General features: G+C 38.9%; 2 protein-coding genes across 12 annotated transcripts; both read right to left on the reverse strand.

Annotated features, from left to right (window-relative positions):
• On the reverse strand, positions 1-15,112 carry LOC129724997 (fibulin-1). 11 transcript variants are annotated; one of them, XM_055680354.1, is made up of 17 exons: positions 14,871-15,042; positions 13,821-13,963; positions 5,324-5,580; positions 5,096-5,261; positions 4,593-4,767; positions 3,740-3,936; positions 3,092-3,194; positions 2,910-2,980; positions 2,671-2,799; positions 2,410-2,550; positions 2,222-2,315; positions 2,010-2,107; positions 1,698-1,835; positions 904-1,416; positions 689-818; positions 344-580; positions 1-280 (listed from the first exon to the last, which is right to left on the reverse strand). In XM_055680354.1, the coding sequence occupies exons 2-17, from the start codon at positions 13,882-13,884 to the stop codon at positions 118-120; spliced, it is 2,676 nt and encodes an 891-aa protein (XP_055536329.1). In that variant the 5' UTR covers positions 13,885-13,963; positions 14,871-15,042; the 3' UTR covers positions 1-117. The 11 variants fall into 11 exon arrangements, with proteins under 11 accessions (XP_055536329.1, XP_055536324.1, XP_055536326.1 ...); XM_055680349.1 differs by having other exon boundaries at positions 2,010-2,315; positions 14,984-15,112; XM_055680351.1 differs by lacking the exon at positions 14,871-15,042 and adding an exon at positions 15,050-15,096 and having other exon boundaries at positions 2,010-2,315.
• An 8,330-nt stretch (positions 15,113-23,442) lies between these two features.
• On the reverse strand, positions 23,443-24,017 carry LOC129725004 (TCF3 fusion partner homolog). The gene is made up of 2 exons (XM_055680367.1): positions 23,705-24,017; positions 23,443-23,642 (listed from the first exon to the last, which is right to left on the reverse strand). The coding sequence occupies exons 1-2, from the start codon at positions 23,869-23,871 to the stop codon at positions 23,498-23,500; spliced, it is 312 nt and encodes a 103-aa protein (XP_055536342.1). The 5' UTR covers positions 23,872-24,017; the 3' UTR covers positions 23,443-23,497.
• Between the last annotated feature and the right edge of the window lie 1,400 nt (positions 24,018-25,417).

Here is a 25,417-nt window from a genome sequence, read left to right on the forward strand (position 1 = left end):
TTTAATTGATTATTTGTGTGAAAAAGATTCGAACGGTTACTTTATTTTTACTTTTGAACACAAAGTATAAGACAGTAATTAAAAATAATTCTAATAATAAAAACGTATAATTGTGTACTAGAATTCATGGGCAGCAACCATAAGAAACAGTCTAGCGATGTTGGATCCGACCGGCTGTCCATCCTTAAAAACTACCATGCTTAACTCCAACTCAATGTCCTGTGGTCCTTCTATACTCTTGACTAGATTCAACAGCACTTCATTTGACATTTTATTCAAGCTGTAACATTCAAACAATAATGTATAAAAATATATACCGTACACAGATCTGATGTCATCGTACCTGAAATATCGTTGATCCGCTGAGCGAACAGAGGGTAGTGCATCTACTGATACTACTTTCAGGTCAAAGTCGATTGACTCGTACCAATCGGGACCTCGTAAATTGAACAATGCCCTGCCTGTAGGTGGTACCGGCATATTCGAAACCAAAGTTATAAAATTGTATGAGTAGGATGATGGTTTTCGTAAACATTCCAAATCGCCTCTATTGCAATATTTGATAGTCCGTAAGCAGCGACTGATTGTGTGGGAAAGAACGAGAAAGAAAATAAGAGCTAGTCCCATTCGGGAAAAATTTAATCAAAGTTGCACACTTGTGGCTAGATAAACAAATTACAGAACATACTTTTTCCTGTCGGGATCGATTTCGTATTCGTGTGGGCAGTTGATTCGTGTGCATCGATAGCTGCCACGAATATTAGTACAAATTTCATTCCGACCACTGCAAACATCCCTAGTATCGCACTCGTCGATATCTGCAATGAGAGGGCCAGAATGGGAGGAATGGTACCAATAAAAATTACTTATAATAACAATTATGAAGGTAAGTGCCATAATTACCTACGCAACTGCGTCCATCATGTCCTAGTGTGTATCCCTGCGGGCATCGGCATCTGTATGATCCGGGTGTGTTTTCGCAAATTCCAACGCAAAGATTATTCGCTTTGTATTCCTCGCATTCGTTAACATCATCGCAGCTTCGGTTATTAGCAGCCAGTTTGTATCCCGCTTCACAGCCACATCGGTAGGAACCCCAATAATTAATGCACCGCTGGTGGCATAGGCCGGGAATATCCGTACATTCATCAACATCAGTGCAAATCAGTTCTTCAGGCCGGTCTTTTTTGAAACCAGCCTTACAATCGCACTGATACGATCCGACCGTGTTGACACAGTCTGAGTTTTGTGGGCATACCTTGCCTTTGTGTAGGTCACACTCATTTATATCCTCACATCGATGGTTTCGGCCGATGATATGACCCGGTGGACAGAGGCACACGTATCCTCCTCGTTTGTTCTTACATACCTGGTCTGGTCCACACTTGGCCTCCCCAGTGTTACATTCGTCGATGTCTGCCAAAAGTTAAAACAAGTTAAAGAAGTTATCTCTCCAATGAATTTTACTGTTTTTATTTTGCTCTTAGACTTGCTCGTTTTTGTTTTTTTTTTTTGGCAATTAACAATGGCAAATTATATGGATTTTTTACTTAGTTTATAACAAAATATATAATACACTTCAGTTTGAGTTTATCAGTCTTATATGGGTTTCCGCTTACTTTACCTTAAGTGCTTGCACATTTAATAGTACTTTGTGCAGTTGCATACACTCGGCTTAGCCATACATTCGTACCCACCTATACATTCGGATCCATCGTTTGTAGCCATGAAACCATTTGGACAAACTAAAAGATCGTAGCATCTATAGGAACCATTACTGTTAACGCATCGCTGATTTTGACGGCAAGCATTTGGTCGAGAGCATTCATCAATATCTGATTATAGCAAAACAAAAAAAATGTTTTTAAGTCGCGTTTAACTGTATTTTCATGCCTATGGATTGATTGCTTACGGTTGCGAGGCAGCATGATAAAAGCAGTTCTCAAGGTTAATTTTGTTGGCAAACGAATAATTCAAGATTATTAATTAAACTGATTTTGTAATCTTACCAACACACGCTCCAAGAGCATTACGTTCGAAACCAATTCCGCATGAGCCTTGGTAACGGTTGTACTCTATGTCACGATGTTGAGGATATCCTGTTGTCCTAGGAGGTTGCGTGTAATAAACAGAACGAGGTGTGGTTGTAGTGGTTGTGGTTGCACTCGTACTAGTGCTACTGCGAATGTTATTGCTACTAGTAACAACCGCTGGAGAATACCTTGACCTCTGCCGGCAGCGGAAAGATCCTTTCGTGTTGAAACACTCGTAAGGATGCACACAATTATGACGTCCCAAAGCACATTCGTCATCATCTGAGGATGAGATAAAATACGATAAAGAAAATAGGTTGTTGAAACTAATGTCATATTCCCATTGCGACTTAGTAATATCTCTTTTTCCACCCACCATCGCAGTTTCCGCTTTCAGCATTTAGCGTATATCCGGTGCCACAGCTTTGCAAACGGATGCACGTGTAGGATCCAATTGTGTTGTCACATCGTTGGCTCTCCAAGCACTCGTGAGCATTAATTTGGCATTCATTTATATCTGGGAAAAGAAAAGAAAAACAATACAATAATTGTTTATTCTCAATGGTAACATGTACTTGAGTGTTCGTTACATTTATTATTTTTTCACTTTGAGATTCCAATAAAACTATCAACTCACCCACGCAAGCATTGGTTACTTGGTCCAGCATAAAGCCGATTTTGCAGTCACATCGGAAGCCTCCGATTTCATTCGTACAAACTTGATTACTATCGCAGGCATTCTTGTCGGCAGCGCATTCGTCAATATCTGTTATAACAAAAAAAAACAAAAAAAATAATAGCAAAATTCAGATTCACCAACGAAATTATAAGTAGAACAATGTTATTTATATTTTAAAAACAAAAAATCTAGCTTACCTACGCACTGATCGTTGTGTCGTCGAAAACCAGGAGCACAAGATTCGACCTTTTTCTTTGTCGGTGTTCTGCTGGAATGGAAACACGCTGGTTTGTGAAAAATGCTCATCAATTAAATTGATACAGATGATCGGGTTTTTGAACACCGGGTCAACTATCAGTGCTGAATGGACATTACTTACGCTTGATAATTTTTCACAACTGCAATACAGTCATAGGAACCTTTTATGTTAACACATTGGAAGCCCTCGTCACAGGCCGCTTGGTCCTCGCATTCGTTGATATCTGTTAGGAAAGAAAGGATAAATGGGAATGTTTTGAATAACCACATCGTCACCGTAATCGTGCTAGTGAAGTGTGCACATTATTTTCAACAGATTTGAAAATATAACGAATGAGGTTTGTTGGCAGTAGGGATGGCCAAGTTTTGGTATGTGTTTGAAGCTGGTTTAAAATTTAAATATTGTGTTAGGGTAATAAAATGCCGATCGTCTGGATACAGAGACGAAACATAAAATGTTTAAGCATACGCATAAATTTCAAGCTCTATCGAAGATGTACTCAGAAAACTATTTTTCCACCGTTTTCTCACGGTAGAAACACTTTCTGTACACGTATGTATAGTATTGGTTTTTCCTATCACAAGTGTCAATCTGCTCAAAACATTCATTATATCTACATAGACGCCAGACTGGCAAAAGGAAGTGTTTTAACAAAGCAGGCAGCAATTAAAAGCAGCACACTCAATGAGCGAAAGACATAAACAAGAAATATTCATACCTGCAGCAGCACACACGGTTTCTCTTCCATACAAACATTTGCGTACGTACCTTCACATTTCCCACTTTTGCGATCAAATCGGAAGCCGCCGTCACATTTGACGTCCTGTATGTCCAAACAGCGATAGTCGCCTTCGATGTTCATACAAACCTGGCGTTCCATATCGCAGACTGCTTCACCAGTTTCGCACTCGTCAACATCCACGCATTCACCAGTCCGCTGATCTTTTTCGTATCCTTGCCGACAACTGGAGAGTGAAAAACGCACCTGAATAGTAATTTGGTTTGCAAAAGTTTTCTCGGATATTCGTTGCTTATCGAAAATGGTTTATTCAAACGTGTTTTCCAGACTTGCACTTGCTTGATTCTGAACTTGAAATTATTACAGTTCCTCTCAACTATTCAGATAACACTATTGTAACCGAATACTGAACTTGAGTAGAAAAACTGTACAATTTAAACGGCTAAGCAGCTTCTACACACCTAATTTATCTCGGTAAACTTCCCTGCTCGAACTCGGCGAAGTTTTTGACAAATTTCAGCAATACATTTCGACGAATATTCAGCAAATGTATCGATCTACCGTGAACCAGAAAGTATTGACATCTCGTTCGCCGAAGTTCTTGAAAACTCTGCCGAAAACTTGTAGAACATTTCGCTGAATTAGCTGTTGAGTTTTCGGCAATAAAATCTATGTGTGTATGCATGTGTATGTGTATGTGTGCATATATTCTGGCTCAATTTGATCTACATTTTTAAAATTTCAACTAGTTTGCTACAGAATACTGTAAGGCACAATGATTTTACCTTAACAACGATGATAGAAGACAAAAATTGTTCTTTGTGATTTTCTTCATTTTGCAACGACCTCCTTGTTTTGTAAACAATAAGTGTATATACTTACTCAGACGCAATTTGTTCTGTTGAAATTTCATTTTCATCTTCCGAGGTAATTTGAACGCAAGTTTTCCTATCGTCAAGCAGTGTATAACCTTGATGGCATTTGCACATATAAGAACCAGCTTCGGTGTTCTCGCAAATTTGTGAGCAAAGATTGTCGAAGCGACCACATAAGTTGTCTGTGAAAAATGAAGCAAATAGCTCAAAGCAACTGCGGCAACCAAAGAAAACTTGTAACGGTGCATTGCATGTGCAGACTAAGAATATACCGTGCGTGCGGGTAATTCACATTTTTTCGTGCACTTATCTTTTTCAACAGTAAATTTTACTTAAACTCTGCTAATTCCTGTACTATCACAGCAGGCCATGCTAAGCGTACAAATCAGCTACATGTTAGTGAAATTTTCTGGTAAAAAAATATGTAGTTTTTTTAAGCTAAGCGTTTGGAAAAATGTGCGCGCGGAATTACCCGCAGGCACGGTACATACACCTACACGGTGTACTTACTTTCGTCCTCCTCGTTCAAAATAAATGAATCTTCGCCTTGCTTTATATCCTTGCAGCAGCCATCGTACACCTCATCCCATGGACTACCAAAGGCGAATGGGTCGACCGAGCATTTACTAGCACTAGATCCCACTACAAGTCCTATTTTGCAGGCTTCGCAGCAGTCCTAACAGTATGCTGACATTGGTTACCATACATAGAAATTAGATCCTTGACAACAAAACTTACCGTATAAAACTCAGAACCCGAGTGATCACCTTTCAACGAGCAGCTGAGACCCTGACGAGCAGCAATCTGTCCCGCAGTGCACTGATAAATCTTGTGCTGCTTCGAGCAGCAGATTTCGATCGTCGAAAGACACAATCCTCGAAGTTCTTTTGGGACTAACTCGAGCGATTTGTTAAAACTCGAACATAACCTATGCTGGGTTCCCCATTCTTCTCCTTCTTGACAGCACAGCGATAAAATCTGTTCGATGGCAATAGCTGGAATAGATCGAAGAAAAAATTAAATCACCATGAAAATTGCATTGTTATTAGCACTTTCCAATCTAAATTGCTGCTCCCCAAAGGTTGTGAGGTAAAACGCTTCCCACAAGGGATAATTTATGCGGTGGGTACGGATTACAGCAACTGAGAATAACTCACCATGAAATTTTCGCTGCAAAGAAGTATCGCTTTTCTTACTTTCGGTCAGAGGCGCATTTAGCCAAAAGGATTCCCTCTTCCTTAAAAAACATAACAGTACATTACGTTTCCTCATGGTCACGCTTCCATTCTTTTTTAGATAAAGTTTTAGTGTCAAAGGAAACGGAAGCCTTTAACATTGCACTTGGTCCAACCTAACCGAACGTCACAATCGCGGGAATAACAAACGGAAGACCATGAGGGCCGAAATATATCTTTTCTCAAAACACACCCATTTCCTACACTAACCCTCATTAACATAACACTGTTTTTTTTTTTTTTCGAGTGGCGAACAACGTCGGCGACAGCAAATGCGCTACCATGAATTGGGGTGGAATTGATTATTTTTCACCAGATTACTCGGTTCATGTTGACTTTTCCCGAAACAGTATTTATTTGAAGTAAGTACTGGCATGTGTCCAAGAAAACCCCTTTGGCTATGTTTCTATCGTTTACTTCATGAAACAAATCCGAGTGTTGTCATAGGTGCTATGACATGAAATTGACCACCCATCATATCCATGTATTCTAGTGGAAATGTGGTATCGTTCAATATGTATCAACATAGCAAATGATGATTTTTGTACTGAAAAATAATAGTCACAGCTCCTCTGGAAACAAAAACACAGGATACAACACTTATAATTCTTACTAGACAAAAAAGGGTTTAAATTTAACGTTTTGTCGACTGGTTTCATGCATAAGTGTTGAATCTTGTTTCGCGTCGTGTTCTGTGAGTGTTCTTACGTTAACACAAGAAAATAAAACATTGATATTCATTTTGGTCCCCTATTTAGCTCTTATTTGGTGATCGTTCATTAAGGTAAAAAATTAACTATGAAATTATTTTTTTTTTTGTAATGTCCTAGTGAATCATTAGTATTAGATTATTTTTTTTTATCTTCTACCAAACTTTGCTTCGTTTTTTAAGCTTGACATAATTTACCCAAAATTCAGTTTATGTCCAGTAAATTCGATAAATTTCTGGCATTTTTAAACTTGTTCGATCGAATTTGCTTGACTTTTGGTGGGGGTAGAGAAATTTTAGGGAGATATAAAAAAATGCCCCGGGCATTCGAGGATTATTTTTTATGTGTCTGTGATTCTCAAGAAAGTTGTATTTTAGAAACCGTAAACATTATCTAGTATAGCAAGATCAATATCTTTTGTTCAGCACTGTTTATCACGAATTCTTAGTGATTAACTTCACCACATTCCACGGTACTCTACGTTCTATGGCGAAGCGCAGTGCAGGCGGGTTTAGAAGGAATAATTTGCGGTGACGGCTTCTGTCCACTATTTTTTGCATTCATTTTCAGAATCAGAACAGAAGAGCTAGAGACTGAATAATTTGCTGTTTAGGGGTACACAGTTTCCGTTTAGTGTTAAGGTAATTACCAAAAATGTACTGCTGAAAGAGAATAATGCAGAAAATGCAAATGTATCACAAATCCAATTTAACATTTTCTCTCAATTTTTTAGCATTACAGGTCGGACTCGTTTATCCGGAGTTTTGAATAATATTTCACTTCGGATAAGCTAATTTTCTGAATATCCGAGTCGACTTTGTGTACAAATTTTTTAAATTTCTTTTCATCGAGGACCGTTCGTTTGTTGAAAAAAAAAAAAAAAATATTGTACTCGGTGAATATGCCGACCTAAAATACGAAAACAATCTAGCGACCCTATGATGGTGTTTGTCAAATATAGAACATTTAATCATAAAGACATGAATCAATCGTGTCACCTCTCTTTACGCATTGAGTCAACTACGCAAAATACTGTATCATTTAAAAAAAAAATTTTAAATAAAATTAAAAACAGACAAACGTCACAAATGCAAACAAAATCTAAAATTGAAAAGAAATATGACTCTTGATAATCGAATCATTTTTTTCGTATAATTAAGACCCGAATAATCGTGCCTCCGGATAATCGAGTCCGACCTGTATAACAATTCTTTGTCCATTTTCGCGGTTTCAATGCAATACTGTTCACATAATAAACTGTTTTGTTTCTAGAAACTATTGGCCATTGCATAGAACTGTTTTCACAGCACTATAGTTCTAAGTTACACTATCGTCTTTATTAGTGGAAACTGATTCAATTAGACAATTTCCTGAAATTGTCATTTCATAACAACTAAATTTAAAGTATTTTATCTTTTGGTGTTCCAAATCAACCAGATGTGTTAAAAAAGACAGTGAATGGAAGGCGAGTGATAGGTAGGACATAAGCAAACCTTCTGGTACAATATTTAAATTACACTGTGGTAATGAATTATTTGAAAGAGAATGCAAAAATAGCAGAAAAAATGTCGTTTGTTGCTCTGCTTGGTGTGCATATTCTTCAGCACACATAATAAAAGAAATTAACGTCACCAAATTGTTCTCATGTCAATCATTATTTTATGCAATGTGTGGTATTCCGCAGGTGACACTTTGGAAGTCAATTGTGTTATTTCCAATTTGTGAAATACACTCAACTCGGATGCAAACTAGTCTACACAAATGCATAAAAGTACACACCTACACTCCCATAATTACCCGAAGCAATGCATGACTGAAAGGTTGACGGTAACCACAGTAAAACGTTTGCAATCTACTTTACGAACTAATTTCATTTTTGTCATATGACTTACATTTTAAGTTTTAGTAAAGCGGGCAATTTATTTTCCTCGTCCAAACGGGACTCGACAACGGAGATTGCGGGTTCGGACGAGGGAAAAAATTTTCTAAGCCTAAAGTCACACCTTCTATTCCCGTTCATTTTCGCATCCTCGCAAACTGCATACATTGCCCGGTTTGCAATCTGTCATTCATCATTACTGAAACTTTTCATATTTTGTGTGAAACTCAAACAGAACATTATCCTCCCAATTGGATTCCAAACTATAGAAAAATATTGAGGACCAGTTAACGATTCTACTTATTTGGCAGAAAATAAAGAGAATCTCCATTTTACGACCGTTTGTTCATTCGAACGCCATAATCTGGCTATTACCATGAAATGGAACTCTTTTACAACCATCACATCAACTAGGAACCGGTAACAGGATTCGCCTCAATGGATGCTTTCGAAGCAGTAAAACACGATACAATAAAAGCGTCGTTTAAAACCATCAAGACAGAGAAATTTCCAAAATATTTTTTTGTCACAAACTGTTACATTCGCTACTTCCGCTGTTCCTATCATAGCGAAAGCTAAGAAGTAAGTGCATAGTGCATAGGGGGAAATAAAGCTATGTTTTACTATAATCCAATTTTCACCTAATTCAGTGTCGGGAAACGAGATAAACACAGAAAGTGCAACGGCACACGAAAAGAGTGCTACTTGTTTATGATGATAGAATTTCTTTGTTATTTCCGGTTGCTCTATATAATTTCGACGAAATAGAAATTCGCCTTACTGCGAGACAGGAATTACCTGATGGTCCAATCTGCCAATCAATTTTGTAATTAGATGCAAAAAAAATTGCAATTTCAATTTTAAAAGCTTTACTTTCTATGACATATGTGTCGATAGAGACAGAATCACGTGACAAAAAAGTTTTTCCCGTTAGAGATCGTGCAAATCCTTATCATTGATAGAACTCAAGAGGCTACTACAAGTTGAGGTGTTGTGGGGGAATAGATATGATATCTGTCGCTCCAAAGGAAGGCGTTCTTATCGAAGCGCGTTGAGTAGTGTAATGTGATTAATATCTTGATGCATATTTCGGCAAATGATTAATAATAATAATAATGTTATTTTTAAATATTCATTTTCATACATAACAGATTATAAAAGATATTCTTTTTTTCTTCTCGGTGTTAATTATTTTTTGCTTAATTTTTGCCTTTCTCCTAGAAAGGTATAGCAATCACTTGCAAAACCGAAAGTATAAAAGTGCTCCAAAGGGCCGAATGGCATATATCAATCGACTCAGCTCGACGAGCTGAGCATTTTCTGTATGTGTGTGTGTATGTGTGTGTGTATGTGCAGATTTTTGTTCTCACTCACTTTTCTCAGAGATGGCTGAACCGATTTTCATGAAATTAATTGCAAATGAAAGGTCTTGTTGCCCCATAAGACCCTATTGAATTTTATTGTAATCGGATTTTTAGTTTAGAGGTTATGTATCAAAATGTGAAAATCATGAAACATCAATATCTCAGAAACTACACAACCGATTTGAACAAAATTGGTCTCAAAAAAAAACGGGCTATTTAGAAAACCCTTAAGTTTTTAATTTCATAAAGATTGAACTTCTGGTTCAAAAGTTATGAAAAGAAACGAGTTCTAAAGACTGTTTAATCTCACTCATGTTTCTCAGAGATGGCTATACCGATTTTCATAAAATCAGTGTCAAATGGAAGGTCAAATTGCCCCATAAGACCCTATTGATTTGTTTTGCAATCGGACTATTACTTTGCCTGTTATGTTTAAAAATGTGAAATCCAGCTATGCAAAGGATCATATTCCGAAGACTACTTGGACTCACTCACTTTTCTCAGAGATGGCCGACCCGATTTTTTTAGTGTCAAATGAATAGTCTAGCTGCCTCAGAAGACCCTATTGAATTTTACTGTAATCGAACTGTAACTTCATTTGTAATGTGCCGACTTGTGAAAATCACGAAACTTCATTATCTCAGAAACTACACAACCGATTTGATTATTATTATCAGATGAGCGGGCTAGTTAAGGGTTAACTGATGAATTATGATTGAACACGTGGTTTCGAAGTTTGGCTGCCCTACACGCTCCCATTTCATTTGATTATAATCGAACTTAAGCAACCGTTATGTATTAAATTGTTAATAAAACAACGAAAAACTATTATCTCAAAGATTACATGACTTATTTGAACATAACTAGTGTCATACGAACGAGTCATCTAACTTACAAATAACAAACTTCATAACAATTTGATATGTGGCTCAAAAGTTATGGAAAGAAGAGAAATTCAAAGACTATTTAAAACTATACCTGCTATGATCGATATATGTGGCCTCAACATAATTTAAATGTGGTGTCGTACTATTTGAACGTTACAGGTACATTGATTCCTTGCGGTTTGTTTGAAGTCTGCAAATGCACGACGAATCGGCCATAGGATATGATCAAAGTCAAATAACAAATCGTTTGATCGGTTTATCGTTTGGTTTCATCGAAATGACAACATCCTCGTCTTTTGGCTTCTGTACATCGCCTTAATTCTGAATATATTCATATTGGGTGGTATTCTGTCATTATCAGCAGACTTTCTGGCATCAATCTGACACCGGAAATACCCATATTGGGAGGTATTTTTGGTTGTTTTCCAGAAACTAAAAGTGGTCGTCATCAAATTCAAAATAGTGTCCAGGGTCAATGTTTGGTTTCTATGCATCATCACGTTTACGGAAATATCCATATTGAGTATTATTCGGTCATTTCCGACTGTTGCCTATAAGTTGCCATTTAGCAATTCAAAATGGTGCCTGAGGTCAATTGTTAGCTCCTTGCATCATTCTGGTTCCAGAGATACTCATATTGGATGGTATTTGTTTATTTTAGGCTGTTTTTCACAAACCGGTAGTCGCCATCTTGGATTTCAAAATGGTATTTAGGATACTGGTTTAAAAAAAACTCATATTGGGTGATATTTGGTCACTTTGGACTGTTTTTCAGAAGCCGAAAGTCGTCATTTTGGACTTTAAAATTGCCTGTGAAATCAATTTCTGTCATCTGGGCGTAATTCTGGTTCCGAAAACATTCATATTGAATGGTATTTGGTCATTTCCGGCTGTTTGCCAGACACCGGAAGTCACCATCTTAAAACTCAAGATTGTGTCTGTGATCAATTTTTAGCTTCTGTGCATCTTTCTGGTTCTAGAAATACTAATATTTAATGGGAATCGTCCATTCCAGGCTGTTTTCCAGAAACCGGAAGTTGCCATCTTACAATTCAAAATGTTGTCTGAAGTCGATTTGTGGCTCCAGTGCATCATTACGGTTCCGGAAATACCCATATTTGGTGGTATTTGGTCATTTGCCGCTGTTTTTCCGACACCGGAAGTCGCCATTTTGGATTTCATAATGGTATTTGGAGACAATTTCTGGATTTTGAACGGCATACTGGTTAAAGAAAAACTCATATTGGGTGGTATTTGGTCATTTTCTGCTGTTTTCAGAAACCGGAAGTCGCTATCTTAGAATTTAAAATGCTATCTGTGGTCGATTTTAGCTCCTGTGTATTATTCTAGATCAGGATATTTTTTTTTTTATTTTTTTTTTATTCTCGCTTATTTTCCGTCGGCCTAGTTTCACCACTGTTGTGGCCAATCACCGACGCCCAGGGAGGCGACTCCACACCCAGGACCCTAACTCACGACCCGTTTATTGACGGACCGGCGCCAACGGCTTTACTTCCTCATGCGATGGAAGGCGTGATCCCAGAGATTTTTCACCTCAGAAAATCTCCCGGTGTCGGCTAGAATTCAATCTAGACCAGTTGGGTTGGTTGTGAGTGGATCACGCCACCTCACAACCATCGACACCTATATCGGCGGTGGGATTCGAACCCAGGCGTCGAGCGTGGTTGGCGGAGACGTTACCAACCACACTAGGCCCCCGCTCTATCCGGATATTATTATATTGAGTGGAAATCGGCCATTTTCGGCTATTTTCCAGAAACCGGAAGTTGCCATCTTACAATCCAAAATGTTGTCTGAGGTCGATTATGGAACATATTTGTTACCACTAGAAACATTCACCTGCCAATATGGTTCCATTTAGTTGATTAGTTCGCGAGATGTGCAGAAATTTGTGAAGAAACATGTACTTCCAGAAGAGGGAGGGGCGTCAAACCATTATGGACATATTTGTTACCTCTAAAAACATTCACATACCAAATTTGGTTGTATTTTCTTGATTGGTTCTTGAGCTGTGCGAAATTTGTGTATCATTTTCATGTGATCCCTCCCTTATAGAAGAGGGAGTCGGGTTTCAAACCATTATGTACATATTTGTTACCACTAAAAACATTTACCTGCCAAATTTTGTTCCATTTGGTTGATTAGTTCTCGAGATGTGCACAAATTTGTGTTTCATCAACTATTATGGACATATTAGTTACCCCTTAAAACATCCACATGCCAAATTCAGTTTCATTTGCTTGGTTTGTTCTTGAGTTGTGCAGAAATTTATGTTTCATTTGTATGGGACCCCTCCCTTCCAGAAGAGGGAGGGGTCTCAAACTATCATAGGAACCTTTATCGGCACCAAAAACCCCTACATACAAATTTTCACGTCGATCGGTTCGGTAGTTTCCGGGCCTATATGGATCAGACAGACAGACAAACTTGACTGCATTTTATATGTAAAGATTACAACATCAATATTTTAGAACCTAAAGAGTGAATATACATTTATTGGATTGAAGCGTTCATGTAAATCTTTTTTTACAAATAAAAAATTGAATGAGAAAGGCTGGGTCTGACCGCTAGGTGGATTAATTTAGGTTTTTATCTCTAGTTTTTAGTGATGATGGTTATAAGTTATAACCGAAATACGCTGATGATATGATTTAAATTTTCAAGATTTAATTTCATTCTACTGAGACGCTCGGTGTGAATTTATTTTTGAATTTTCGCAGAGATGGATAAGGCTGGTTGTCTTGAATATTTCATTCAAATTCTCAATGTTTGTCATTCTCCTTGAATTTTCGATAAAATGAACTACTCTGATGGAAAATAACTAAACCATCCTAGTGTAATATCATATACAGTATACTAGCATGTTTCAAATAGTTTTTTCATGAATATCTCAGCAATTGCATCTCGACGTTTCATGCAGACATTTAACATAAAAGAAATCATAGGTCGAAAAAAATCAAAGCTTTAAAAACTGAACAAATATGGGATAGTGTGTATTGAATCTAGCTGGGTTTGCACAGGAATGGCTGGGCTGAATGGTACAGCTTAGGTTGCATATAATAAGTTTTTAGACAAATTAAAAACGTATTCGAATTACTAAAATTAGTGAAGAATTTAAAATTAAGCAAATTTGTCTTACCTTCTGATCTCACTAGGCCAAAACAACCAAAAGCTATGAGGCAAACCATCACTTTAAATTCCATCGTGACATTAGTTCACGCTTCACTTCGCTGAATTTAAGTAATTCACTCTAGTTCTGCGATGAGTTAGCTACTGTTTTCACTGCAAAATAATAAGTTAAAAAAAACGCTCCAATAAAAGCTTCACTGCCTTTCATTCATTTTTAACTTTTATGTAACACTTCTACAAATTCAACAATATCCGTTGAGTTTTTACACCGTTCTTTTTCGAATCACTTTACGGTAATCCAATAAGCAGCTCTTCAAAATGGATTTCCACTTAGACTACGCTCCTTCACCGATTGAGAAACCACAATTTAATTTCCTACTTTTGTCATTAGTGGAACTCTCCGGTCTGGCAAAATCTCCGCTTTTATTGGAAATCAGAATACGATTGAAAACCGAAAAGGTCCTGAGCCATTCATTACCAGCCACAATCTGACGGTTTAATTTTTCATTCGAGCATGTTTGTGATACATTCTGACATCGCGTGTTTGGTCACAGCCAAGTTTTGCTGCAACCCATGGCAGGGCGCAAGTATCATTTTCCCTAGCTCATGACCGTTTATTGGTCAAGGTCCTAGCAAAATGCATTGTTCGCTTGGTTTTGTGCTCATATAGCACTTGGACTTGTGGACTATTTAGGTTGAAATAATCGATGCGTGCAAAACCAAATGTATCAAAATATTGAAACTGCATCACATATCAATTGAAACAGTAAAACAATATTTTTATATGCAATACAAATTTACAAAAGTGATAAAGTTGTAAGAAATCATATTGTCGTTATTTTTTTATGTTCTGATAAGAATTGTGCTCGTATTGATTTTTAAATCCGTTCAAGCAGGGTAAATTCAAATAAAATATTGTTGATGTATATTATAACGTTGAAACGAATGCGATTAATATTTTTGTCAAAGTCAATCTAATTATAAAGTCGGAGTATTCAGCCAATTACATAACCAGAACAGTAAACTTTAAACACGTGGGAACACAGTTTTCGAACGATACCGTATCTTATTTATTACACTTTTACACTAAATATAAATGTTGCAAGAGCTGTTGCTTTACACGACAATGAATACATTGGTTTTTCCTTCAGGATGCACAATAAATTAACAAACTTTTTTCGGAACAAATATAAATCAGGACAACGAGTTGTATTCACAAATCCGCGTTTTCGAACTTACTGCGACAAACGTAATTCTAGAAATGGACGGCTCCTGGTACGATACTGTTACGAGACTCGGCCAACGGAGGCCAATATATAGTAGTTGTTTGCTTTATGATAATTAGAACCCGCTTGGAAGATATCTCTCAAATATGTACATACCATTTCTGTCCAGCAAATGGTTTATCTGTGTTGGCTTGTATCACACCTGGGTCGCGATCATTGTATCGAACCGTACAGAAATCCTGTACTTAAGGAAAAATATGTTGTGCAATCAATGATCATAACGTACATTGGTTTACCACTGGCTTGAATTATTACAATTGACCCTCAAAACATTTACGGCAAATGAGGCTGCTTCCGGCCTGCAATTTCATTTTATTATTTGTTTTTAACACATTCGTGGTGGTCTCGTCTAGAGACTTTTAATTGCAAACTGATTTATACGCAGAGTTAGCTTGATGAATGTATCAAATTACGTTTTTGGTAAGACACAGTAAGTATTGTGTTTCGCCTGGTTTAAGTTCTTTTACTCATCAGGATATCTCGAAGAATTATTACAAGAACCTGCGTGAAGTGATTTATAAGCTTACATCGGCTTTAAATTTAGAGTTTCCTATTCAGTTCGACATTCTAGCGTTCAATAACACAAATTCAAATAATTCCGTTTATCGACATGACGACTTGCAATCAATTAGTTCTTAAACTAGCTTTTATAAGGCGGTAAATATGCGCATACGAATGTTTTGCTAAATATTCATTCAACATAAACTATCTAGCCATCAGGCATAACTTATGTGTCTAATACGTCCAACCATTACTAGATATGCGTGTGTCCTAAACTACAATCTACATAACTCATTCCAATAGATATATTCAGAATATTTAACGTAAATAGGACTATGTGACATTCGTGGTAGTTTTTTTTACCCCGAGTACGGTTGCAAAACCTTGACATCATTTAACTCTCTATTGTCAAACAGGCAGATTAAATATAAATTTATCAATTTTTTTTTTTTTTTTTCTTCACATAACATTTATTTGACACGGCACAAATACAATTTAATGTTTAACGGCGCCAATTATATCTGATGACTTAAAAACTAAAGCAAATTTTTTATCCTCGCTGCCGACTACGAGCTGAAATTAAGTCTAACTTAAAACTAGCATGGGATTTCCAATCAGTGTTTTGTTGTTCAATGGTCGTCTGATAATCGTCGAATGGCATGTATGGATTCGTTCTGCTGAGCCACGATGTCGTGAGTTGGGACAGAGGCTCGTAGTCCTTGGGTCCTGGTTCTGTTGTGCGGGGTCTGGTTGTTGGTTTTGTGCTTAAGGTTCAAACGTGTTCTTGTCGTTTTGTTGGGTGTAGACGGAGGGGAACGGGACTAGACTGGGGCGTGGATGGATTTCAGGAAAACGTATATAAGGGACATGTAGGATAGGTCACGGCTCGCCAAGACATCACGAACAGGAACAGCCGGCTGTCTACCCTCGGCCTGCAGGGAAGCTATTAATTTAGACCTGGCGTCACGGTGTACAGGGCATGACCAAACCACATGCTCTATGTCGTGATAACCTTCACCACAGGCACAGATACCACTTTCCCCGAGCCCAACACGACGGAGGAGCGCGTCAAATCTATAGTGATTGGACATAAGCCGGGACATCACGCAAATGAAATCCCGACCTACATCCAACCCCTTGAACCACGGGTTCGTCGATACTTTGGGGATTATGGAATGTAACCACCTTCCCAATTCCCCTCTGGTCCAAGCATTTTGCCAACTGATGATCGTATTCTGACGTACAAGTGCGAAAAATTCATTAAAGGCAATTGGTCTTTCATAAATATCACCGTTTGTTGCGCCCACCTTAGCCAAAGAGTCCGCTTTCTCATTACCCGGTATCGAGCAGTGAGAAGGGACCCACGCTAAGGTAATCTGAGTAGATTTTTCGGATAAAGCACTCAGATGTTCCCGTATTTTCCCCAGGAAATACGGAGAGTGCTTAACATCTTTCATCGATCGGAGAGCCTCAATGGAACTGAGACTGTCCGTAAAGATGAAATAATGGTCCGTGGGCATTTTTTCGATAATCCCTAGGGTGTACTGAATTGCAGCTAATTCTGCGACGTAAACAGAAGCAGGATTATCGAGCTTATGGGAGACGGTTAAATTGTTATTGAAGATACCGAAGCCAGTGGACCCATCAAGAAGTGATCCGTCAGTGTAGTACATATTGTCGCAGTTGATGTTTCGATATTTATTGGAAAAAATTTTAGGGATCTGCTGCACGCGTAAATGATCCGGGATTCCACGAGTTTCTTCTATCATGGATGTATCGAAAAACACAGTAGAATCAGAAGTATTTGATAAGTCGACACGATTTGGAATATTCGAAGAAGGGTTAATATTTTGGGACATGTGATTGAAATACAATGTCATAAAACGGGTTTGAGAATTAAGTTCGATTAACCTTTCAAAATTTTCAATCACGGGACGGTTCAAGACCTCACATTTGATTAGAATACGAGAAGACAGGCTCCAGAAGCGGTTTTTCAATGGTAGTACTCCAGCTAAAACCTCCAAACTCATCGTATGGGTCGACTGCATGCAACCTAAGGCGATACGCAAACAACGATATTGTATTCGCTCCAGTTTGATCAAATGTGTGTTTGCTGCGGAGCGGAAGCAGAAACACCCGTATTCAATAACAGACAATATCGTTGTTTGGTAAAGCCTTATAAGGTCTCCTGGATGGGCTCCCCACCATTGTCCGGTTATTGTACGAAGAAAATTCACTCTTTGTTGACATTTTTTCATCAGATACCTCACGTGACAACCCCAGGTGCCTTTAGAGTCGAACCAGACACCAAGATATTTGTGTACCAAAACCTGAGAAATCGTTTTACCCATTAATTGTGTTTGAAGCTGAGCAGGTTCATGCTTCCTAGAAAAAACTACTATCTCAGTCTTCTCCGGAGAGAATTCGATACCTAGCTGTAAAGCCCAAGCAGACAAATTGTCCAAGGTATCTTGCAATGGTCCTTGCAAATCGGCAGCTTTGGCTCCTGTAACAGAGATTACACTGTCGTCTGCAAGTTGTCTTATCGTGCATGAATTTGCCAGACATTCGTCGATGTCATTTACATAAAAGTTGTAAAGAAGGGGGCTTAAACATGAGCCCTGGGGAAGACCCATGTAGCTAATGCGAAAAGTTGCCAAATCGCCATGCGTAAAATGCATGTGCTTTTCGGACAACAAGTTGTGCAAAAAATTGTTCAAAATTGGAGAAAATCCTTGTCGGTGAAGTTTACCCGAAAGAATGTCAATAGAAACGGAATCAAAAGCCCCCTTAATGTCCAAGAACGCAGACGCCATTTGTTCTTTACGAGCATACGCCAGCTGAATATCTGTTGAAAGCAACGCAAGACAATCATTCGTCCCTTTGGCACGGCGGAAGCCAAATTGAGTTTCTGATAGTAGACCATTTGATTCGACCCAGTGGTCTAAACGACGGAGTATCATTTTTTCCATCAATTTCCGGATACAGGATAGCATTGCAATCGGCCTATAAGAGTTGTGATTAGAAGCTGGTTTCCCTGGTTTTTGGATGGCGATCACCTTCACTTGCCTCCAATCCTGCGGTACAATGTTGTGCTCCAGGAACTTATTGAACAAGTTCAACAAGCGCCTCTTGGCATTGCCGGGTAGATTCTTCAACAAGTTGAATTTGATTCTATCTAATCCAGGCGCGTTATTGTTACAGGACAGGAGGGCAACTGAAAGTTCTGCCATCGTAAAAGGTGATTCTATCGCGTCGTGGCCCGGAGACGCATCGCGAACAATATTTTGCTCAGGAACAGAGTCCGGACATACTTTCCTGGCAAAATCAAATATCCACCTACTTGAAGACTCCTCGCTTTCGTTGACCGTTACGCGATTCCGCATTCTTCGGGCTGTGTTCCAAAGAGTGCTCATCGATGTCTCCCTCGACGTCTCGTTCACGAACCGACGCCAATATCCACGTTTCTTTGCTTTAGCCAAGCTTTTAAGCTTGGTATCAAGCTCCGAATACCGTAAATAGTCGCCAGGTATACCTCCCGTCTGGTAGGCCTTAAACGCGTCGGATCTTTGCGTGTAGACATCGGAGCACTCTTGGTCCCACCACGGAGTGGGAGGCCGTTCTTTGATCGTTACGCCGGGATATTTCTTCGTTTGGGCTTGCAACGCGGCGTCGAGAATCAAGCCCGCGAGGAGGTTGTATTCTTCAAGTGGTGAATGATGTTGAATCGACTCGACCGCTTTTGAAATCATTTCCTCGTATAACTTCCAATCGACATTTCGTGTGAGGTCATACGGAATGTCAATTGGTCGCATGCGAGTTGACCCGTTAGTAATTGAAATAAGAATAGGCAGATGGTCGCTACCGTGAGGATCGAGGATTACCTTCCATGTGCAATCCAACCGTAGCGACGTCGAACATAAGGATAGATCCAAAGCGCTTGTGCGCGCTGGAGGTTTCGGGATACGTGTCATTTCACCGTTGTTTAAAATAGTCATGTCGAAGTCATCGCAAAGGTTATAGATTAAAGAGGAGCGGTTATCATTGTATGGGGAACCCCAAGCCACGCCATGAGAGTTGAAGTCTCCCAAAATCAAACGTGGCGAGGGAAGAAGTTCTATTAAATCAAAGAGCAGCCGTTGCCCAACCTGTGCTCTGGGGGGAATATATATTGAGGCAATACAAAGCTCTTTACCTTGTATTGTCATTTGACATGCGACAACTTCGATGCCTGGAATCGAGGGGAGGTTAATACGATAGAAAGAATAGCACTTTTTAATCCCTAAAAGTACTCCTCCATATGGGGTGTCTCGATCAAGGCGAATAATATTAAAATCATGGAAGTTGAGATCAATATTTGAAGTAAGCCAAGTTTCACAAAGGGAAAATGCATCGCATTTGTTTTTATTTATCAAAACTTTAAACGAATCAATTTTTGGTAAAATACTTCTACAATTCCACTGTAAGACAGAGATAGAATCCTTCATATACGCAGTTGAATTAGGCATCGAAGGATACAATCGCTGCAAGGAGGGGCCATTGGGCAGTCAACTGCTTCAAAAATGATCTAACTGTTGGGAGGAATGCTGTAAGAAAAATTTTAATTGGATCGGGTACATTGAAAGTTTCAAAAATCCAGTCCACAATGTCAGAAAATTTCACTAATCCAGAGTTTGTTTCATCAACTGGGAGTGTAAAAGGAGCAACTGGGGTTTTAGATGTTCCTGGCAGTGCTGGGAACTCCTTCTGGGACTTTAAATTTGCCAGCCCAGGAGGAGTTTGCTTCGGTTTTTCCGCAGCACTGTTTGGTTTGTTTGTAACCTTCATTTCACTTTGAGAAATCTTAGGACCTTTTCTGGGAAGTTTAGGAGAGGAAACACTTTTCCTCTTTCTAGACTCCCCAGGATTGGCGTAAGATGCTCCCGCTGGTGAATCGTCAGAATCGGTTTCCTCAGAGGGCAACAGATCGAAGGGGTTCGAAGTAACGGGAGAAGTGGTAACGGTCTTCTTCAGCATGTCAGCGTAGGAACGCTTTGAACGCTCTTTGAGAGACCGTTTTATTTTATCCCTGCGCTGCATGTACACCGCACATGTCGAGAGCTCATGCAGATTTTCTCCGCAGTGAATACACTTTTCAGCGTTAACACTGCAAGAATCTTCCGCATGAGACTCCCCACACTTGCCACAACGTGCCTTATTGCAGCAGTAGGCGGCTGTATGGCCTAACTGCTTGCAATTCAGGCAGTTCATGACGCGGGGCACGTAGAGCCTCACAGGGAGACGAACCCGGTGGATCGAGACGTGGCTTGGTAGTGCAGACCCGGCGAACGTAACTCGAAACGAGTCTGACGGAGTGTATACTGTTTTGCCACCGATGATCGATGCTGACCGCAATTGCTTGCAGTCGAGCACCTTTACTTCGGGACACGTTTTGTTCTTAAAGCACCCTTTGGCACTTTGTAGTATACACTCGACGGACAGACTCGAATCGGTTATGACACCGTCGATCTCCACGTCTCGTGCGGGTATGTAAACGCGATACTCGCGTGTGAAGAGCTCAGAGCAAGCTATATCGTTGGCCTCTTTCAGGTTACCGACCACGACACGGAGCTTGTTAGGCCGGACCTTGGAAATTTCGGTCACGCCCTTGTACTCCTTCGTCAGGTCTTTAGAAATCTGCAAGAGGTTCAACTTTTTCGATTTCGGTCCTGCCTTTGGCCGAAAATAAACAGTATAGCTGCCCTGGGCTCCGTCTGGGTAAAGCCTGGGGCGAGGGGGGACTGAAGAATGAACAGGGGAGGGGGTAACAGAAGGGTCAGGGTCAGAGGGGTTCGGGGATGGTGGCGCGGGAGGCGAGGGATCTACATCCATCTTAAGTCTAGCGCACTAGCGCTGACAAGAACACGTACCTTTTTATTTCTCCCTTCCAGTAAGGTTGGTTGTCCGATCGTTCGAAGTAGCAGCCGTTACAGCCAGCAGCACCAATACAGCAGCACTAAACAGCCACCAGCAGCGAGCCAGGTGTGAGATCACTCCACACAGCGATACGACTAGCTGACACTGATGGCTTCTTCTTTTTCCTCGTTTGTGTCTCGTCCACTGCTGTAGCACAATCCAGCCAGCAGCCAAATCGGCTTACGCACCAGCTGGCAGTCACGATGCGAAACAGTTGCACAAAGGAACGACCTTGAACCCGGATTTATTTCACTCGACCAGGCAAACAATGCCAACACTTGTTCACACGTCTTTTGTTTTATACTCTATCGGACCGATCACCAAACACGTCCAGTACTGATGCGTGTTCGGCACAGAATGTTAAATTTATCAATGATTATATACATTTTAGACACGAGAGGAAATATTTTTTTTAGAGAACATGATCCTGAACATGCAATCAAATTGAGAAACTGTGCCTTCTTTACTCAGTCGTCTCCTTGACGGTGGAAAATAATATTTTTGATCCGGCAGAACTGTCTTGTGAATAGTTTAATTCATAATCTCGGATGTACCGTTGAAAGTGATCAACTTCATATCACCTCAGGATGACAATCAAATATTCACTAATCCCTTAAAGCGTTACTCAAAACCCCAGGTGTGAAAATTTGAATAAAAATTCCTAAGATCATAAACTGAAATAGGTCTCAAGCAGTTGCAACAGTTGCAAAGCCTTCACTGATAACCGGGAGTTGTTTGTGTTTTCAATATAGGTACTTCCAATGGATACATATTGATGCGTGTTGAGGTATGCCCAAAAGTACCTGCTTTGCTAAACTCTATCACCCCAGTTTGTCAGTGCTTTTCCCTCTCAGCTTTTCCCTATCTCAAAAGTTGAAGTCACTGACAGAATTACAAAAATGCATCAAGCGACAGTTCGCGTATTTTGCCGTTCCAGTTCAGTGCGATTTCCCAAACAATCTAAGGTATATTGGGGTGCAATGTGCATAACAAGGACGTTAATTTTTTATTCACGATATCAGACCTGCTTTGCCTAATAGATTTATTAATATTTTTTATATGTTGGAATTTGTTTAAATGCCATTTAAACTGGAAGCCATTTTGAGTCTATATCACCAGAGTTCATTCTTCCAACCGAACTCTTCAATTGTATTAGAAAACTTTTGAACTTGCACCTGAGCTAACAAAGAGTAACTTTCCTGGAGCGATGAAAACGACCGAGTAGCGAAAAGTGATTTTTCACTTTTGGCTTTATCTATTTCGCTCGCGAAAACAGTATAAGTATATTTCAGATTGCTAGCAGATACACCATTGCTATCAATTTCTGTGCTAAGCTTAATAGTTCGCTGAAGTTGTTTTTCATCGCATTTATTCTTGCAGTTCATTCTGTCATAGTTTTATTACTAAAATAGAACAAGCTTTATTTAGTTATTAAAGCTTCTAGAAACTAAGCTTCAAAATTTATGTAAATGTGTATCACTGAGATAACAACATAAAAAATAATACATAATTGATGTCTCACGCTGCGAAAAAAATCGCATGTAATTCTTTGGCTTGTTATCCAGAATAAAATATCCTTATTCAACACTAGTCTGTTGATAGACAAGTATATATCAGTATCAGCCAGCTGCGCTAGACTAGTTTTTTCAGCATTAAAATATTTTGCGAGAACAATATGTCATAATTAGGATGGCAAAGCATTACGTGCTTTCGAAATTTTAAACCTAATTGATAAATTTAAAATAAGTTTTAAACGCATGTGCTAATTAGCAGAGAGAAACGTAGATTGGTCAGAAATATATGTAAGAATTACTTTCAACATCGTCCAGCGAACGACGAAAACGGATGTTTCCTTATCAAGTTTTGCGTAAAATAGATGGATGTTAAAAATCGGGTTCAAATTGGAAATTTATTACGTTTATATTTATGACAAGTTTTCCCAGGACTATTCTGCAGCTTTACATTCTTCTAACTTTACAGCTAACGGTTGTGGTGCGGTTCGCCAATTATCATTGTATCGGTCCAGGCGGTTTTTAAGCATTTCCACCTCACGACTCCGTTTTTTCGTAAGTCGTTTAACTACGTGTAATCTAGATATTAGAAAAAAATCAGTCGAATAATATACTAAATATAATTAAACAAACAATCTCACCTATGGACTATTCGTTCGTTGTTCTTCTGAATAGCTTTACATCGTTCTTGCAGCATCTTCACACCTCTTCGATAGAGTTCATTTTGTTCCATTTCGCTAAACACCTGGTTTCCGTTGCTAGGTCGTTGGTTAACAGGGTGTGTCTTGGACGGTTTTCCACTTGTCATTTTTAAATCATTAATGATAATTTTGTTTAAATAGTTCTAATTCAACGCGCGACAAATAAAAATTTATTTGTTTACAATTTTGTTCTTACGGCGAGCGACTAATAATGACAAAACCTTGTTATTACCCACAAAACTGACAACTTTTTTTTGTAATGTATGTCAAATGGCAGAGCGCTGAAAATCGAGCACAATACGGAGTAGCTGCTCGAATATGAATTCAGTTTTATGCAGGGATACCAGATGTTCAGATTTGTCTATATGTCTTTGAAACACATGGAACTTGTTTGAAAAAATTCAGGAAGTTAATAAATTTCAGTTGAATAGTAGATATTTGAAGCTTTTACTGATTTTCACAGATCCCCATACGAAATGTGCAATTCTTACCAGACTTTACCTGAATGCAGCAGTAAACATTGATTTTAATGATGATATGAGAAAGTACGCCGTTATTACAAACTAGTAGCGAATTTCTTTATTCCACTGTGTGCGGGCAAAACTGCCGAGGGATAATAAAACGTCATCGCCATTTTAGACGCAAGTAAGAAAGAGATGCCAGATAATTGTTTACGAACTTAGCACGTGCGGTGGTGGGTTGAAGCTGACATATCTTACAGTGCGCTTCGGGCAGCACGGCAGGTCAAAACTGGGTCAAAATCGAGCAAATAAAGAAGGATTTTGACAGCAGTTAGTGCGCTTCCAGGTCAAAACGAGGTGAGCTGGTGGAATAAAGAAATTCGCTATAGGTAACCGTTCCCAGTGATGCACGGGATTAAAGGTTGTTAAATTAGGAATCATTTTTCACATTTCATCGCCATGATTTTGCACATTTGACGGTGTTTTATGAACGATATCCCAATTTTTAGCAATCATGAATAAATCAAATATCTTTCCTGAACATTAACGAATATTTTAATGCCAAAAGAGACACGTCATGATTTAAATGCAAATTGAGCATAAAAAAGTCATAATCTTGCATGTTTTACGTAGTTTTGTGAACAATAAATAAATTGGGCACTAAAGGTATAAAAAATTGACTTGGGCACTAGAGGGTTAAGAATTGATTTTTTAAGCTCTTTCAATCTTTTTTTTCTACCGCAAAGTAAATTCCATGAAAGCTCTATTAACCCTCTAGTGCCCAAATTTATTTTTAAATGGACTTCGAAAAAATCACTATGAAGCTTTATAAACATTTTTTATGTTCTTATTGAAGCTTTTTGTAGGTTTAACTGAAGACCGACTTAAGGCGGCACTGGGCACTAGAGGGAAAAGCACATATTAGGCGTGATATTTATTGATGGCTCGAAGCATAAAACTGGGTTATATCAAATTTTTTGTCGAAAAAGGTGTCCTGTTTTTAACTCTGAACAGATGGTATTCCAACACCGAGCGCTTTAGGCGTCGTACTCAAGTTACGTAACGAAAGAAGGGGAACAGTTTTATTCTACTGGGTCAGTGCCGACCTACCCAAGAACGAAGAAATGATATTGCGATTTATGACGCAAGTGAAAAAGAGATGTTAGAAAGTTTTCTACGAACTGAGCCCATG

This window comes from Wyeomyia smithii, chromosome 2 (genome assembly GCF_029784165.1).
Source record: "Wyeomyia smithii strain HCP4-BCI-WySm-NY-G18 chromosome 2, ASM2978416v1, whole genome shotgun sequence".
Classification (NCBI taxonomy): domain Eukaryota; kingdom Metazoa; phylum Arthropoda; class Insecta; order Diptera; family Culicidae; genus Wyeomyia; species Wyeomyia smithii.